Genomic DNA, 19,768 nt, shown 5'->3' on the forward strand with positions numbered 1-19,768 from the left:
GATAGTTGTACAAAATAAACATAGTAACACACAAACATTTTCATATTCTAAAGTAATTATTACTCAGTTTAAGCATACTTAGACATGTTATAAAATAAGTAGTTGAAGTTACAAATGCTGGCTAGGTATAGCAGCACACATTCTCAACACTAGGAGGGCTGAGGCAAGAGGATTGAGAGTTCAAGGCCAGCCTGGGCCATAATGAGACCAAGTCTCAAAAAAACGAAAACTAAGAAGCCAGGTGTGGTGGCTCACATTTGCAATCCCAGCATTCTTAGGGTTGAGGCAGTAGGATCACTCCGAGCTTGGGGCCAGCCTGGGCTACTTATTAAGATCTAGTCTCGAAAACATAAGACCAACAATAAGAACCCTGTAAGAAATAAATACATAAACATTTTTTTACGATTTTATTTATTATTATACATAAGTACACTGTAGCTGTCCTCAGACACACCCGAAAAGGGTGACAGTTCTCATTATGAGTGGTTGTGAGCCACCATGTGGTTGCTGGGAATTGAACTCAGGACCTTCGGAAGAGCAGTTAATGCTCTTACCTGCTGAGCCATCTCACCAGCCCCCACATATCAACATTTTAAACCCAAAGATGGTTTCAGCCTCTGCTCAACATACCTTTTAAGAAACCATTTGGATCGGTGGTAGTGGTGGCACACAATTTTAATCCCAGTACTCAGTCAGGAGGCAGAGGCAAGTGGATCTCTATGAGTTCAAAACCAGCCTGGTCTACAGAGTGAGTTCCAAGACAGTCGGGGCTACACAAAGAAACCCTGTCTCAAAAAACCAAAAATCTTGGGATTTTCATGAACTTAGACATTGTACACTACACACTCTGTTCCTCCTACTCTCCTGAGGAGTCAGACGTGAGCATTCGCAAGCGCTCAACCCAGGCTCATCAACGTACCAGAGACTCCCCTGACAGTGACTTGGCAAGGATGGAGGACACAAGCTGGAGCTTCCCTTTCAGCTGCATGCAGCACAGCACTGCCCGGAAGGCACGCTCTCCCTTGGCCAGTCCTTCCCCCAGCACTGCCAAGGAAGAAACACATCATTAGCCACAGGACACGCAGACACAATTTTCTTGCTTATAATAGAAAGACATCCTAAGTGTGCCTTTATACATGCTAAAACAGTAACTCCAGACAGAAGGAAAAAGCAGTAGGCACTTTCTAAGTCATACACGCAGGGACAAGAAGGAACACGGCAAAGAATGGGTGGGCCCTACTACAGCTTCCGGCATCAAAACCTAGGGAGATGCCCTCTAAAGCTCTCCAGTGGGCAGCTGGGTAAAAACTTGTCAAGTTCTGTGGCCAGCAGGAAAACTTTGTGGACTTCAAAACAGAGAGTAGAGAGGATCCAGGTGGTTTTCCAGCCACCCTGATCACTACACTCTCCACAGCCTCAGAAAACCATTCACACACGGGTGAACTGTCAATTAAGCAGGGAGAAAACAAGTAGTCGATGTGTTTTAAAGGGCTCTAGTAGGGGATGGCAGTGCACACCTATATCCAGTTAAGCAAGAGGCTGAGCAAATAGGATATATTGAGGGCAGCAAGCACTTGAGATAATCAGATGGCAGGAGTCAAGCATAAGAACAGAAGCAACAGAAACCAAGGTTACTTGGCATCATCAGAACCCAGTTCTCCCACCACAGTAAGCCCTAGATACCACAACACACCAGGAAAGCAAGACTCTGATTTTAAGTCACATCTCATGATGATGATGATAGAGGACTTTAAGATGGACATAAATTACTCCCTTAAAGAAATACAGGAAAACACAGGTGAACAGCTAGAAGCCCTTAAAGAGGAAACACAAAAATCCCTTAAAGTATTAAAGGAAAACACAACCAAAAAGGAGAAGGATTTAAATAAAACCATCCAGGGTCTAAAAATGGAAATAGAAACAATAAAGAAATCACAAAGGGAGACAACCCTGGAGTTAGAAAACCTAAGAAAGAGATCAGGAGTCATAGATGCAAGCATCACCAACAGACTACAAGAGATAGAAGAGAGAATCTCAGGGGCTGAAATATCACAGAAAACATTGACACAACAGTCAAAGAAAATGCAAAATGCAAAAAGCTCCTAACCCAAAACATCCAGGAAATCCAGAACACAATGAGAAGACCAAGCCTAAGGATAATATGTATAGAAAAGAGCAGAGATTCCCAACTTAAAGGGCCAGAAAATATCTTCAACAAAATTATAGAAGAAAACTTACCTAACCTAAAGAAAGAGATGCCAATAAACATACAAGAGGCTGGGATTAAAGGCATGTGCCACCACAAAATATTTTATGAGGCTGAACTGCTGCCTACTGAGTGCCTCTTGTGGATCTCAGAGCTTGCACAAACTTGCAACTCTTACTTCCTAAGACCCTTCCATTGCATTAGTGTGTGAATGTCTCAGAATTTATCAAAATCACGTTTCCTTCCTTCCATCATGCAGACAAGTAGCTGTACCAGCTTTTCTTCCTACTGTTTATCCTAAATGCAATTTAGTTTCTGTCTGCTAAGACATAATGAGGGCCGAAACAAAGAGAAAAGCCGATAGCACAGAGCGCTGCTTCTGTGCCCTGTAACACCGCCAAACTGTGGTGCTGCCAGCAGGTTTACCTTGGCTCTCTGAATATATATAATCTTTGGGATTATAAAAAAAAAATCTTTTGAGTTAAAATTCCATGTAGATAAATTCTTTTCCCACCAACTCCGGGTGAGGCACAGAGCACGCCGCCCCTGCTGAACAGGAAGGGGCAGGCTGCTGCACACCTCACCTCGGCCAACAGCCAACCAAGCTCCTAGCCCCTTTCTGTCAGAGCCCTGGGTTGCTCTCAAATCCTTCCAGATACAGGGGATGCTCTGGACTGGAAACTGGGTAATTCTAAAGGAACACCCATTTCCCTTTCAACAAGAACAGTCATGTTAGGGCTGGCAGCCTTCAACTGTTCACAAGGACACTGGACTCCCCTGCAAGAGTCACCTGCAAAGAGAAACATTATCTGAAGCTTAAGGGACAATAAAAGTTGGACTTTTTCTGCAACAGGATAATAATAATTTTTGACAAAAGAAATAATTATTTCCTTAATTAATTTCTTTTATTAATAATAAAATAAATAAAAATAATAAAATAAAATAAGAAATAATTATTTCCTTAATTAATTTCTTTTATTAATAAGGAGCTTGGCCTAATAAAAGCACTGACCTAAAAATTCTTTAGAAAAATAAAAATGCCAAAAAAGCTAAATTAATAAAATAATCTGTACATTATTTTATTTATAAATCTAGATACAACCACTTTAGAATCACTGCTTCAAGGACAGGAGTCAAAAAATTTTTAAGGGCTGGTGAGATGGCTCAGTGGGTAAGAGCACCCGACTGCTCTTCTGAAGGTCCAGAGTTCAACTCCCGGCAACCACATGGTGGCTCACAACCATCCGTAACGAGATCTGGCGCCCTCTTCTGGAGTGTCTGAAGACAGCTAAAGTGTACTTATATATAATAAATAAATAAATCTTAAAAAAAAAAAAAATTTTAAAATCCTAAGGAAGGCAAGATGGATCAGCTGGGGAAAATCTCTAGCTACACAACTGCCTGGAAACCGCAGTTTGACTTGGAACACGCTAAGGTGTAGGGAAAAAACTTCACAAGCTGTCCCCTGACTTCCACAGAGCACCGTAGAACATGCCCACACGCATCGATCCTACACAGGCACAGCAATAAACTTTTTAGTTCTAAGTCCAGCATAGTGGCCCAGATCTGTAATTTGAGCACTCAGGAAGCTGAGGCAGGAGAATTATAATAATCTTGAGGCCAGTATAAACTACACAGTAAGTACTAGTCATGCTGCAAGACAAGACCTACTATGTCTCAAAAATATTAAACAGGGCTGGAGAGATGGCTCAGCAGTTAAGAGCACTGACTGCTCTTCCAGAGGTCCTGAGTTCAATTCCCAGCATCCATGGTGGCTCACAGCCATCTATAAAGGGATCTGATGCCCTCTTCTGGTGCATCTGAAGAGAGTGACAGTATACTCACAAACATAAAATAAATAAATCTTTTTAAAAAAATACTAAGCTATTCTAAACATGCATGTGTGTGTTTATTATGTTCTGAGCGCTCTACCAAGGGCTGCAAAGATGGCTTAGCAGGTCACCGAGCTTACTTGTCACCGAGCCTGACAACTGTTTTATGCCCTGGAACCACATTGTGAAAAGGGAAAAGCAAGTCCTGCCTGTTGTCCTCTGATTTCTACCTCCACACAATGCCACGGCAATCACTTTATCTACAGTTCAAGGTCAGCCTGCTCTACATGGTACGTTCTAGGCCAGCCAGGGCTACATATTGAAGCCCTGCCTCAAAATAAATCAAATAAATAATCATAAGACTCTTCCTAAATATCAGTCATTTAGTCATTTAGGTTTGGACAATTCACTTGCCACACAACTCACAGAGACTTGTGAAAAGGACAGTGTATAGAAACAGATGCAGGGTGCGGGCGAGATGGCTCCTCGGTCTGAAGGACTGACCGTTTCCACAGAGGACCCAGGACCAGGTATGCTTCCCAGAAGCCACATGGCAGCTCACAACCGTGTATAATTTCAGTTTCAGTGGATCCACTACCTTTTTCTGGCCTCGGTGGGATCCTGCACACACGTAGTGTACATAAACTTGCACAGGTACACACACACACACACACACATAAAAATTAATTTTAAAAAAACACAAATTCAGCTGGCATTTGAATGCCTTTAATGCCAACATTTGGGAGGCAGAGGCACGCAGGTCTCTATGTTTAAGGCCCAGCCTTGTCTATATAATAAGTACTAGTCTGGCTAAGGCTACAAGTAAGATAAATAAATAAATAAATAAATGACAACTGAAGGGTTTCCCAGAGACACTGGTCATCAGGTAACATCACTGTTTGCTCTTCCAAAGGACCAGGGTTCCGTTCCCATGAGCCAATGGTGGTTCACAGCCATGTCTAACTCCAGTTCCAGGGACTCTGATCCGCCTTCTGACTTAGTGAGCACTAGGCATGCACATGCTACACATTCATACGTGCTACACATTCATACGTGCTACACATTCATACGTGCTACACATTCATACGTGCTACACATTCATACGTGCTACACATTCATACGTGCTACACATTCATACGTGCTACACATTCATACGTGCTACACATTCATACGTGCTACACATTCATACGTGCTACACATTCATACATGCTACACATTCATACGTGCTTGAATAAAGCTTTTACTCTTAGCATGGTTAAAACTTTATGTGCAAAAAACTGTATGTGCACGGTTAAAAATATATGTGCGTAAGCTGGACTGTGGTGGCGCACGCACGCCTTTAATCACAGCACTTGGGAAGCAGAGGCAGGCGGATCTCCATGAGTTCCAGGACAGCCTGTCTATAGAGCAAGTTCCAGAACTGCCAGGGCTACACAGAGAAATCTTGTCTGGAAAAAACAAAAACAAACAAACAAACAAACAAACAAGCTTGTGTATGTGCACAGGACAGGAAACAACTCCATTGCTTTTAGTGTCTTCAACTCCCTCTTCATTAAAGACCCTAAACTTCCAGAGATGCACCTGCCATATGACCACAGCAAAATTGTGACAGTTAGTGACGACTTACCAAATGAAAACACTCTGAAGAAAAGCTGAGTTTAAAAGGGGCTTTTTCTATCCTGAAACTCCCTTCTCTCCTCCTCAGTTTCAGAAGTCAGAATCTTGAGATCTCTGTTGCAAGCCTTTTACTGTTCTTACTAGCTGGCTCACCAAAGAAGACTGCAGACACCCTGCCTCTCTTTGGAAGTGGAAACTTAAAAGGTTCTTTGGCAGTTGGATGGTGTTTTGCTGGGGCAAACACGTAAAGGAGTGTTTTCCTACAGTGGACACAGGTGTAAAACGAAGGCAGACTTGTAAAGAACTTTTAGCTGAAGCAGACACAGGAGAGAGGCTATTCTGCTCGAGTGGCTCAAGCTACCGCTGTTAACCTGTGAACTGAGCTGCTGGTTTCCAGACAACACAGATGGAAGTTTCTCCAAGGAGCCTTTCTAAACAGGTCCACTTGCCTCCCCCCACCAGCACCCCTACCCCCACATCCTTTCTTCCTCCCTACCTCTGGTGGGTGGTGGGCTACAAGGGAGGTTAAAGCAGTTAAGAACCATCATTAAAAATAAGGTTTGAAATGACTAAAGTTACACTCTTCTCTGTCTGCCCTATGACAGAAAGTTCTGTTTCAAGTGCTAACAGGTACTTTCTTTCTCTTGTCACTGTGGCACAAGACTTACTGAGATTTCACAAGGCAAGGTATATACTCTGCTTATCTTAAATCTCTGCTTATGTACAAATACAATTTCAGGTCTGAGGCTATAGCCCACAGTCAAGAGCAACATGCACCAGGCCCTGGTTATACTCACGCTCAAGTAATACAGGGTTAGTACTAGTAAGTACCCAGTCAGCGCGGACATGACATTTCTTTGACAGCATCCCTCCTAACTAAGCACAAGTGGCTCAGACCTGTAACTGCATCCACAGTGCACCCTAGATAGAGTTCAAGGCCTTCCTTGGCAAGACAGCAAATTTAATGCCAACCTGGGCAGCTTGGCAAGAACTTCTCTCCAAAAATAAAGCTGAAGATTTATGTACAACTACAGTTGGTTTTTTTATTTTTGTTTTTTTTGTTTGTTTGTTTGTTTTGAGACAGGGTTTCTCTGTGTAGCCCTGGCTGTCCTGGAACTCACTTTGTAGACCAGGCTGGCCTCGAACTCAGAAATCTGCCTGCCTCAGCCTCCCGAGTGCTGGGATTAAAGGCGTGTGCCATCACGCCCGGCATTACAGTTGTTTAATTAGTAAATCCTCTGAGAATAGTCACTACAAACGAGAATCCTACAACTGAGTTCACCCTGGTTCACAGTTCATTTCCTCTACATCAATTCACACTAAGCAACAACAAAAGACCCGCAATTTTAAACACTAAGCTTTCATGTATTCATAATTTAAACACAAGTCCTATACATCAGGCTGTGGAGGTGGCTCAGTGGGGAAAGGAGCTGTCACCGAGCCTGACAGCCTGAGTCTGACCCTCAGGATGGAAGGAGAAAACCACATCCCACAAGTTATTCTCTGCCATACACACACACACACACACTATACGTGCACACACAAAACAAATACAGATAAATGGAACAGAACTTTTAAAATGAGCTTTATGTACAAGTGTAAATAAACATTTGAGGGAAATCAGACTGAAAGTCAAAATCCAATTCCGTAAAGCCTTCAATTCCTATTATATTAAGAGATCAAAGCTGAACTTCTGATTGTCCCAGCTTGGACCGATCTCATGGGCACTGAGTGAATGAACACAACCATTTCAGGTCAAACATGCTACATCTCTGCTTGGACAGCAGCTACAAGGTGACACGTGACGGATGACAGTGGCTTGTGGTTGGCAGGGGTCCGGAATGGTAGCAAGCGTTGGGTGTGGGACAGACAGCACGGTGAGGTCTTATGGTAACAGAACACTGTGCTGAGGTTGTTGGTGGCTACACAAATCAACCCAAGTGGCACATGCTATCCACACTCGTACTAACACTAATTTATTGGGTTTGACACAGTACTAGAGTAACAGAAGTCAAAACCATCATGGAAAAGGATTCAAAGCACACATGTGACCTCTCCTTACAACTTACCAACCTGTAACTGTTTCAAACTAGAACAACTCAAATTCTAAACCCCTACTGGAGAGAAGAAAAAAAAAGCTGTGTCTAAAAAACGTCTTTTTTAAAAGACAGCTGGAGAAGTAGGACAGCAGATAAGAACACCTGATGGCAGCCGGGCGTGGTGGCGCACGCCTTTAATCCCAGCACTCCACATTTCTGAGTTCGAAGCCAGCGTGCTCTACAAAGTGAGTTCCAGGACAGCCAGGGCTATACAGAGAAGCCCTGTCTCGAAAAAAAAAAATAAACAAACAAAAAACAGGCAAACCACACTTAATGTGACAGCAAGAGGACCTGAGGTTGAATCCCCAGCACCCACATAAAAGCCAGGCAGGGCCGGGCGTGGTGGCGCACCCCTTTAATCCCAGCACTCGGGAGGCAGAGGCAGGTGGATTTCTGAGTTCGAAGCCAGCCTGCTCTACAAAGTGAGTTCCAGGACAGCCAGGGCTACACAGATAAACCCTATCTCGAAAAACAAAACAAAACAAAAAAAACACACTTGATGTGACAACAAGAGGACCTGAGGTTGAATCCCCAGCACCCACATAAAAGCCAGACAGGGCTACACATGCCAGTAACCCTGCGGCTGAGGCAGAAGAAAGAAAATCCCAGGACCTCAGCAGCAGGACAGACTAGCCAAACAGCGAGGTGCAGTCAGGGAGCTGGCTCCAGGGTTAAGGACACTTGTTCTTCACTTGCTGTGCGTGCAGAGGACCCAAATTTGGTTCCCAACATGTTGTCAGGCAAGCAGATAACTGCCTGCAACTATAGAACCAGGGGATCTAGCATTTCAGGCCTCCACGACATGCATGAGATCAGCATTCAGGTAACATACCCACATACAAGCACATAAACACTGTAGTCATCTGAGGAAGAATGGCCCCCATAGGTTCATAGATTTGAATGCTTGGTCACCAGGGAGTGGCACTACTTGCAAGATTAGAAAGTACTGGAGGAAGCGTGCCACTGGGGGTGGGCACGCCTAGCACAGAATCTCTTTCTGAGCCAGCAAATCAGGGTGCAGCTCTCGGTTACTTCTCCTGTACTATTTCTGTCTGTGTGCCACAGCACCTCGACAATAATGAAGTCTAACCTCTGAAACTATAAGCAAGTCCTCAATTAAATGCTTTCTTTTCTAATAGGAGCCTTGGTCAGGATGTCTCTTCACAGCAACAGAACACTGACCAAGACAAACATAACTGAAGATAACAAAATATATATCAAAAAATAATAATAATAATAGAGCCTCCAGCTTATTTCTAGAATAAAAGACTGGCTTTTCTTTCTCTGTGTTCTTTTCCTGGTTGTTCAGAATGTAAAGCCCTGAAGTAGAGAACATAACAGATGTGGCTCCACAGCAGCATGGCTTCCCACCAGTCTCACATCAAAGCCACAGTGCTGCTCACAACTGCGCTGTGCCTTCAACAAGCTGACGCACACAGCCTGTTTCCACATCTAGAAAACTGAGAAGACAACAGGATTAAATAAAACAATGGATTTCAGAGGCCCTGACCTGAGATATTGTGACTAAACACTATTATCCTATCAACTAAATATATTTCCAACAAAGCCTTTTAATTACTGTAAAAACTACAGATTCTCCTTGACTTACAATGTTGTCCCAGCCTGATAAACTCAGTGCAAACTGCAAATAATGTAAACCAAAGTGCATTTAACTTTTCTCCACTCTGGTAAATTGCCCGTGCTTCTGTGCACCCTAATTAAACTCACTGAGTCAACCGAAAGGAAAAGGGAAATAGCAGGAGCGTGGAAGGGAACGTAGTCAGTCAAATGGAAAGGATCAGCTGGGAGAAGACAAGAGTGTAATGGGGTTAATACGATCAGAATACATCAGGTACATGTGAGGATGCCATGATGAAAGCCATTACTTTGTGTGGTTAATAGATGCTAATACAACACGTCTTCTGAAGTACATTTAAAGACTGGAGAGAGGGCTCGGGTGTCACGAGCACACACTGCTTGTCTGAGGCACCTGAGTTCAGTTACCAGCCCTGGGTTAGGCAGCTCACCACCTCCTGCAGTTCCCGTTCCAGGGGAGTTGAGACCCCCTTCCAGGTTCAGCAGACACCTGCACTCAACTCACAGACCCACACACAGACACATACATATACACATAATTAGAAATAAAATTAATATTTTAAGTGCCTTTAGGAGCTGGAATAAAGCTCAGCTTAAAAATGCCTGCCTAACACTCGGCCCTGGGGAGGTAGTCTGCCACCACAACCAAAAAATTAAATAAAATAAAAGCCCCAATTTTCCCAAATACCCCAACTAGCAATGCTAGCAACATAATGCACTTGCTGCAGGGGACTGGTTATTTGGCCTCTTGATCCTGGAGCTAACTGGGATCTGTAACTCACTGTAGCTGCCCAGTATGATTAGAGAGCATCAAATCACACTTCAGTAGCCCCCAAAAAGGCCAAAATCAAAGCTTACTGCTTTTCACAACCATAACACCAAAACATCATAAAAGGATCATTTTAACTCCAGGGTTATGTACCTATATCTAATCTAAATTGTACTGAGAAGAAAGGTCATTAAAGATGTCAGCACCTCCCTTAGGAAAACCACCCAAGGCTCATTCAGTAACCTGCCAATTCCTAACAAGGGTTGCTGGCTGCACCATCGCGTGCTTCACAGGTCAAGTCTCACTAACATGAACTTGTGGCGATGGCTTTTTTTTTTTTTTTGGTTTTTGAGACAGGGTTTCTCGTGTAGCCCTGGCTGTCCTGGAACTCACTCTGTAGACCAGGCTGGCCTCGAACTCAGAAATTCGCCTGCCTCTGCCTCCCAAGTGCTGGGATTAAAGGGTGGCGATGACTTTTTAACTTGACAAAACTCTTGGCTAGGGTTTCAGAACTGTACACCTCACAATGTTTATAATAATCAAGGTTCATCTAAAACATCACAAATCACGAATTCATTGAATTTGTGAGTATACAAAGTCCTACGGTACTAGCAAGGTGACTGACTCTGTGGATCAAAGTACTTAATGCCAAACCTGGTCATCTGGGCTCCATACCTAAAACTCACATGGTGGAAGAACAAGCCCTACTAAGTTGTCCTTTGACAGGCCCTACCACACACAGGAGCACCCATATACCCACATTACACATATACACATACATATATACACACACACACACATACACACACACACATACATACACACACACACACAGTAGCACCCATATACCTACATGTACAAGTGTGCACACACACACAAACACACACACAGGAATAAATAAACAAACACATTTAACACAATTCTAAGTTTCCTGTATAATGAAAATTTCAAAAGCATTAGAATCGTTTAATTACGTGTTCCTACCCTGTTTTATACTCAAATAATGAAAACTGATTTAAGCACATCACTTAACCAGTGGTCACCAACATCAAAACCGGAACCCAACAGCACCCTGAGTCTGTTTCTAAAAGCCATAAGCTCAAGTCCTTGTACTTTATGTTCTACCCAAGACATATTACATACCCATCTTTATAAGGAATTGACAGCTATTTTCTAAAGTTGAATTCCACCTTCAAAACTTTATAATTCTTTGTTGAGTTTCAATTAAAGTCAGCTATAAAAATATAGTAAGAGCAACCAAGTAAAACAGATTATGGACTGGGTCTCATAATATTTTTAAAAACCACTGTCTAATACAAAATATTGTGTTTATGCACAATGGCCTCTGTGTTTTAAAGATACATGCTGAAACACCTAGAGGTCCTTTTCTCCTTGTCTATAGTTACTTTAAAACATTTCAAAACACAAGGCCAGGAAGACTGCTCAACAGGTAAAGGTGCTTGCAGCTGAGCCTGATGACCTGAGTTCACTCAGTCCCACATCCCCCATAAGAGAATGAGAGAAAAAATATAATAAATGTATTATAAATATATTAAGACTTGTTTCAGGAAAGAACATTCTGCACTTCCTCCAGATGCCAGTTACTAATGGACTGTGGGCCCACGCAAAAGATACCTATTCTACAGCTCCCATGGGATCAAACAGAATTTCAGAAGAACATATGGATTGGGAGGAAAAACCCAAAGCAACTGTGAAGGCCCTGACACCACAGATGCCAAATTAGTATCTTCTGAGGGGCATCAAGTTACTCTAAAAAGAGAACACACGCTAGCATGAGTTTGCTGAGAATGAAAGCAATCTTAGAGAGATCCTTCCGCACGTGCTAGGGAAGTATTTACCTACAGGTACACTACACTAACAACCTCACAGAGCGTAACTAATTCCCGGTTGCTCTTGAAATTGCATTAGAACTGCTGATGGAGGCAAACTTCCTAGATATTAAATAAAATAAATTATAATAAGCTTTCAATTTTATATGTATACATATATCTAAGAATTATTTAAGAAGGGCCAGGCATAGTGGCACACACCTAATCCCAGCCCTCAGATCCCCATGAGTTCCAAGTCAGCCTGGTCTACATAGGACGCTCCAGGCCAGCCAGAGACTAACTCAGATAGATAGATAGATAGATAGATAGATAGATAGATACATACATACATACATACATACATACATACATACATAGAATTGTTTTTTGATTTAGTGATATTCTGTGATGTTTCAAGAAAGTAGGAATTAAATTTGAAGGTCACCATCACCTGCTTCTTGGCACTGGTATTTAATGCAACATAATGTATCAAAATCAATGTGGTTTGGCTAATGAGCTGTTTACTTTTAAAATGGCACACACATACATATACAAGAAAATGCAAACTGACCCCACAATAGAAAAGTGAGCGTCAGACTCTATAAAATATACACAAGAAGGCACTGTCTGGGGCACTCGTGATAGCTCTCCAGGCCTGTCCTCAGAGCATCTCTGTGTAACTATGCTGTGTAACAGATTAACAGGAACCCAGCAAGAGCTTTCTCCTGCTTGTTAGCCAACTGACTGGTCTAGCCATACCAGTTACATTACACAGAAATAACATCATTACTGAGTACTGAAAAAATTATATGTGAAATCAGAATTCTACAACTGCATGAGTACTGTAGGCAACAGTGTCTGATGTCTACTTGAACTGATCAACACCGTAGAGATGCCTTTGTGCAGACTTTGTAACGGGGGTAGGAAGACGACTCTTTCTAGATAATGTGGTTAAGAGTGGGTGCACAAACATGAGAAGCTGAGCCAAGATCCCCAACATACATGTAGAAGCAGGGCACAGCAGTACAAGTCTGTACCCCCAGTGCTGGGGGACAAGGGAAGCACAGACAGGAGACTCTCAGGAGCCTGTTGGCGTCAGCCTCACCAAGCAAGGAGCTCCAGGTCCAGTGAAATACCGTGTCCCCTAAATAAGAAAAGTTAGAGAAAGGCAGAGGCCACCCGTTATCAACCTCTGGCCCCATGCATGATGCTCACACACACTTGCACATACAAAAGGACCACTTCCAGCAGGCAGTGGTGGTGCACTGCCTTTAATACTAACTAACACGTGGGATACAGAGTGGCTCTCGGAGGCCAGCCTGCTCCACAGAGTAAGTTCCAGGACAGCCAGGGCTGTTAGGCAGAAAAACCTTGTCTCAAAAAAAAAAAAAAAGACCACTTCCGAGTTCCTTGGTGTCACCTAAAAGAAGTAGGGAACACGAAGACTATAATAAATGAAGCTCTTCCTTGTTGAGAGCCAACTACCTCTCACTTTAACACACAGCAAGCACCAGAGTGAACTCCAGTGTGGATACAATTTCCCCCTTCATTTGTATTATTTCCTTGGGAGAGGATCCTAGACATGAGATTAGAGGATCGGGGTCAGAATGAATGTCCAACCTGCACTCCACTGCCATCATGTGTCACAACAGCTTCCTCTTTGCAATAGTTAAATTTTTATCCTGGTAATTCATCTGGGTTTTGTTTTGTTTTGTCTGTTTTTGAACAAGGTCTCCCTATGTAGCTCTGGCTGTCCTAGAACTCTATTCTATAAACCAGGCTGGTAGTGAACACAGAGATCCGCCTGCCTCTGCCTCCAGAGTGCCGGGATTAAAGGTGTGTGCTACTATGCCTGGCTATTGAATTCATTTGTTTTAAAATGTGTGTAATTTAAAATGCTAAGTAGTTGAGCAAGCCTGCTCTACATAGTGAGTCCCAGGAGAGCCAGAGCTATGTAGAGCGAGACGCTGTCTTTATATTAAAATAAGAAAAAAAAAACTAAATAAAACAGAAAAATGAAAATTTCCCCTCACCAACATTTATTCTTCAATGACTTTTCACAACTCTTATAATCTCCTGGGACATCTTTATGCACATTCCCCAAATGAGATGACTGTATCAACTTCTCAAGCACTCAGGAAAGTGAAAATTAAAGAGACAGGGCCAATTCTTTTACATGAGATAGGCAAAGTTTCAAAACTTCCGGGTTTTGGCATCAGGAGTGCAAGGAACATCTGTACATATTGCAGAGGGCAAGAACATGTCACACTATACTCGGCCGGCATCTATAAAAACACTACCAGTACGAAATCAGCCCAGAAAGTGAGGCTCAAGACTAGGTACGAAACAATGGCAACAATAAACAAGAATGTGTTTATCATCAGGTGGCTTGTAGAGGACCAACCAGAACCTGCTGGAGGCTCATCAGTTTCGGAAATGACGGGCTCAAGGGACTGCACATCATGAATGCAGGCACTGCATTAACACTGGAAAGACAGCCATGCCACAGTGTGGCAAGCAACGCTGTGATAAGCATGTTCAAGGTCTTGTTTTGTTTTTTAATGCTTTTAAATGTTATTTTATGTGTGTAGAGTGCTTTGCCTACGTGTATGTGTATGAACCATGCTTGTGCCTGGTGGCACAGACATCAGAAGAAGTGATTGGATCCCCTAGGACTGGAGTCACAGAAGTTTGTGAGCCACCACGTTAAGTGCTGGGCTGGAATCGAACCTGGATCCTCTCCAAGGACAAGTGTTCTCATAGCTGCTAAGCCATCTCTCCAGCCCCACTTTAAAACTGTTTGCTAACGGGTGGAAAAAAAAAAAACAATTTATGTATTATAAGTGTCTGTGAGGGCTGGAGAGATGGCTCAGCGGTTCAGAGCACTGACTGCTCTTCTCGAGGTCCCGAGTTCAATTCCCAACAATCACATGGTGGCTCACAGCCAAGAGGGATCCGATGCCCTCTTCTGGTGTGTGTTTGAAGACAGCTACGGTGTACTCGTATAAATAATAATAAGCATCTGTGTTTCTCAGACCAGTAAAAGGCAGGCTTACTAAGCACACCATTTCTCCAGATGAGAGAGAGACATCACATTTCTCTAGATGGCACTGTATCTGCTTAGTGAACGTTTTTTCAATGTCCAAAGATGACAGGAATATCTCTAATTCTAATTTAAGTCCCAAACCACTATAATTCTATTGCAAGGTTCACAGAGAGGCAATTGACCATTAATAACTAATGTCTAAAATATGCCCCATGTACCACAGAAATATGTAGCAAGGCTTGGTAAGGTATAAAATAAATATTTAATTCTTTTAAAAGTTTTGACACAAAGAAAGGAGGAGGCAAAAAAACAAACAAACAAAGGGAAAAAAAAAAAAAACTAGTGTCAAATTCCCTCAGCCTGAACCCCAGTTCTGGATAAATGAAACATGACTTACATTATCCAAGCCACTGAGCTGTGTGAAGAGCCCAGCAGGAGAGCGTGGGAAGGCACACTGAACCCTTCACCCTCAGGACCCTGGACCCGCCACTGAGATGCAGCAATGGCCGGGAAAAGGACTTCCACACAATGAGCGAGCACTCAGAGAATGTGGATCTTATTGCTCTCTACTTCCGGCCACAAGAAAACAGGAAAGAGAACTCCAAAACATTCCAGACATACTACTAAGGCACATAGTCTGACTCCTTTAAAAGAAAGGACGGACAGATATTTTCAACGTTTTAAGTTTAGCACGATTACCAACATGTGATGACACATTGCTTAAACATGGCACTTACAGGCTATAACTGTTTGCTAGAGCTTAAAGAACTCACTCTAAAAGCTCCTTGAGGGAATGAAGGGGCATGTGAGACAGAATTGTCAACAGTCATGCTCACATGCTCGCCTGGTACGCCTGTCACACAGCAGGAAAGACAGCAACCCAATTCCTCACTAGGCACGTCAGTAAGATAGGATTTTTAACATTATAATTGCTTTTGAAATTGGCAGATGAAGATGTTTTTTTAAAAAGCCAAACCTTAAACTTTGTTCACTTTAATAATTTTTAAAAATCTTCAAATCAGAAAAGGGTCCCATTTTTTAAACATACCATGCCTACAATCTTCATCAGCTTGCCCGTAGTTTTTCTACAAAAAGAAAAGAAAAGACACAGGTAAACTGGCATGCTTAAAGGCTGCTTTTAAGACCCGGCAGCACAGAGGAGAACAGCGAGTGGCGTCTGTCTACCACTCACAGGGATGGCCCATGCTCTCTGAGGGTCACCTCCTCCACACCACAGTGCGCTTGCCCTGCTCCCACCCCCACAGCATTCTCACCTCCTCCAGCTTCCGAGCTAACACAACCTCCTCCCACACCTGGCCAGGCCAATGACTGAGAATCCCCACTGTCCCCGGCTGTGTCTATCTCCTTCCCAGAAGCCTCTCCTCACACCTACTCCTTTCTAAACCGACCAACCACCCACTTCCGAGCTTCTTCGGCTCTACCACACCGTTTCATGGCTCCTCTCCACTGCTTCATTCCTAAACAAACATGCTATTATTTTTCCCAACTTAAACAACATTCTGACTGAGCCAGGAGTGGTGGCGCACACCTTTAGTCCCAGCATGCAAGTAGAGACAGGCAGATCTCTGAGTTCGAGGCCAGCCTGGTCTACAGAGCAAATCCCAAAACAGCCAGGGATACACAGAGAAACCCTAAACCCTGTCTTGCAAGGGGAAGGGGGAACTTAACAGAGATGGCTCAGTGGTTAAGAGCACTGGCTACTCTTCCAGAGGACCTAGGTTCAATTCCCAGCACCCACATGGTGGCTGACAACTGTCTGTAACTCTAGTTCCAGATGATCTGATGCCCTCACACAGATACAAATGCAGGCAAAATATCAATGCACATAAAGTAAAAATAACTATGATTTCAAAAAATAAAATTAAAATTAAAACTAAACTTGTGACTTTACTTCTCTATATTTTCCACGTGCTCCTTTTTTGGTGCTTGTGGCAGAACTCACAGAGTTGGCTCTGCAAGCTTGTAAACCGTCATCCCAGAGGCAGAAGCGGGGGATCACCAACTGGAGAGCAGCCTGTTCTACACAGGGAGGCTCAGACCAGCCAGGGCTACACAGTGAGACTGTCTGAAGGAAGAAAAAAAAAAGAGCTCCTGCGTTGACTCTCTGGGGTTCTCTTTCAGTCAGACTGTTTAAGGAAGTTACTCCCATCATGGCCAACAGCGACTCACACTGCATCCAGTGTGAGCCACACCTGCCCCGTCCCCAGAGGCAGCCAGTGACCCAGTGACCCAGTGACCCGAGTGAATGACATCATCTTCTGCACACCGTGCATGGCCTAGGGCTCTCTCACCTTCCTTTTACTAGTCCTCGATGCTCTCGGCTCCTTCTCCCCAACCAGTCCCACCATCACACCAGGTCTGCAGCCTGCTGCTTCTCCCTGGTGACCTGAACCAAGCCCTGGATGCTAACTAACATCCTAATCTCTCTCCAAAGCCCCTCCCTGCGCCCGCTCCTCGTCACCAGTCAATGCTCAATGAGGCATCAGATCTGAAGGCACAAAGCTAAACTCACAGCCATGCTCCCTACATAGGACTTCCTCACCCCAGCTCCAGCAAACCACATTCTTCTAAGCACTCAGCCGAAAAAACACAGGGTAAGTGACTTCACACCACAGAGCCCCCCCATTACCCACACCTGCTGTCAGGAAATCTGTTCCTACACAGAACAGGCTGCACGGCCATTTATAAACTGAACATTGAGTTTGGGGTCATCCCCACAGTCCCCAATGGTCCCCTTACATACATCATATCCCTTTATAGTCTGTTTCGTTTCTTTTTTGAGACAAGGTCTCTCTGCATAGCCTTCGCTGCCCTCGATCTCAGAGATCCTCCTACCTCTGCCTCCTGAGTGCTAGGCATGCTCTACTATACCCACCACTCTTATTTTTCTTTTTTCATTTTTTTGGGGGGACAGGGTTATTCTGTGTAGCCCTGGCTATCCTGAAACCCTCTCTGTAGTCCAGGCTGGCCTCAACTGCTGGGATCAAAGGTGTGTGCTACCACCACTGGGCTTTTAAATAGACTATTTTGAAAACCAGTCTAAGGGTTCCTGGTGAATCAAATCTCACCCCTCCTTGCTGTGCCCCAGCTGTAGCAGCCCCAACCATTCCTGTGAATGCCTCAGAAGGCCTGACAGACCACACTGCTCTACCCTTACCTTTTCCCTTTCCCCTCACTCACTCTGCCCTGGTCACACCGGCCCAGCTATTGCTCACATTTGACCATGATGCCTCTGCCTCAGGGTCTCTGCACTGGCTGCCTGTTTCCTTTCCTCCAGATCTCCGAAGGCTCACCCTCATTACCCCTTCCTAGCACCTTCTCACTGGCTGGCCCCGAGCAGCCTGGGTAAATGCCCATCTCCAGCACAGCTGCTCCCTGCTTCCTGGGCTCTCTCCTTTCAGCATGCTGTCAACCTAGTGTGCAGCCACCTGCAGCAGCCACTGCTTCTATCTCTTCCCTTACTAGACTGTGACAGGAAGAAGGCCTCTCTCTCTTACCAGTGTACGTGGGAAGGTCCTAGAACAGTGTCTATCAGACAGATGTGCTCGATAAACACGTCTTGAGTGAGTGAGTGCCATAACAGAGTTTGTAAAGTTTTAAAATATAGTTGTTTGCAGCTGAGAATATTCAGCAATCACCAGGTATTTCCCTCGTATCTGTTCAGGCCCAGGCTAGCTCCTTTGTATAGAAGGTGTCCAGCATACAGTCCTTGTAATTCCTGGTCCACCAACAGCACATCACTGGTTTACCAACAGCATTCACTCACCAACTGCAAGAATGAGGCGATTCTGTAAAGAAGACTCTCGATTCTGATGCGCTCAACCTCCACTGGGCACGGCCCTGTGAAGTCTGCCATGGCGTACTGGCCAAGAGAGAGCAGGGCGTCTGTGCAGTGCTGGAGGGCCATGTCATAGTCCTGCCTCTGCAGTGACGCGCACGCTTGTTCACATGACCTTTCAGCTCTTCTGTCTTCCATGACTCAGGGACAAAAATCCTAAACATGAGAAAAGAATGATGTGACTCAAAGACTCAGCACAGGGCTGGAGACATGGCTCAGCAGCTAAGAGCACTTGCTGCTCTTGTAGAGAACCCAGATTAGGGACCCAGGTTCAGCTCCTGGCTACTCACAGCCAACTCGAATGCCAGTTCCAGAGGATCTGATGGCCTCCTAGGTACCTGCATGCATACAGTGAACATACACTGGGAGGCACACACAGGCAAAAATTGTTTTCAAATAATGAAAGATCTTAAGGGTATTTGTTTTTTAAAAATGAGACACAGATAGACAGATACACTTATAAACTCCATCCCCATGCCCACCCCAGCAGCTGAACGTCCTTGTTGAGGGCCTCCTCCAACAGGCACCCTGGCTGCTGCGGCCGCCACAGTGTAAGATCTAACAAAGATCCATGCTAAACTACTCACCATAGCCACCAGGATTGAATTCTTCATAAGTGAAACATAAATGAATGCTACAAAGTACAGATTAAGACAAGATTCCACTTTTTTGACCAAAGGAGCAAAAGAAAGTTTTCCTGTCTAAACCTTTAAGTTTCAGCCTCTCTTTAGTCTTACACTTCTGCTGTCATTGTGAAAATAAAAATCTAAAAAAAGAAAAAAAAGAAAATCAAGCCGGGCGTGGTGGCGCACGCCTTTAATCCCAGCACTCGGGAGGCAGAGGCAGGCGGATTTCTGAGTTCGAGGCCAGCCCAGTCTACAAAGTGAGTTCCAGGACAGCCAAGGCTACACAGAG

The 19,768-nt window shown here is 44.0% G+C and overlaps 1 protein-coding gene across 4 annotated transcripts in view; it reads right to left on the reverse strand.

Annotated features, from left to right (window-relative positions):
• The window catches only part of Helz (helicase with zinc finger), a 142,846-nt gene that overhangs the window by 96,162 nt on the left and 26,916 nt on the right, over positions 1-19,768 (reverse strand). For all 4 annotated transcript variants that reach the window (XM_021176880.3, XM_029483195.2, XM_021176882.3 and 1 more), the window contains 3 exons: positions 18,782-19,009; positions 16,043-16,079; positions 920-1,044 (listed from right to left, as the gene is read on the reverse strand). In XM_021176880.3, coding sequence (XP_021032539.1) covers positions 920-1,044; positions 16,043-16,079; positions 18,782-18,991 — 372 coding nt within the window. In that variant the 5' untranslated portion in view covers positions 18,992-19,009. The remainder of the gene's footprint in view (positions 1-919; positions 1,045-16,042; positions 16,080-18,781; positions 19,010-19,768) is intronic.

The sequence above is a fragment of the Mus caroli genome, unplaced genomic scaffold, assembly GCF_978045245.1.
Source record: "Mus caroli unplaced genomic scaffold, Mus_caroli_1 scaffold_13, whole genome shotgun sequence".
In the NCBI taxonomy this organism is placed as follows: Eukaryota; Metazoa; Chordata; class Mammalia; order Rodentia; family Muridae; genus Mus; species Mus caroli.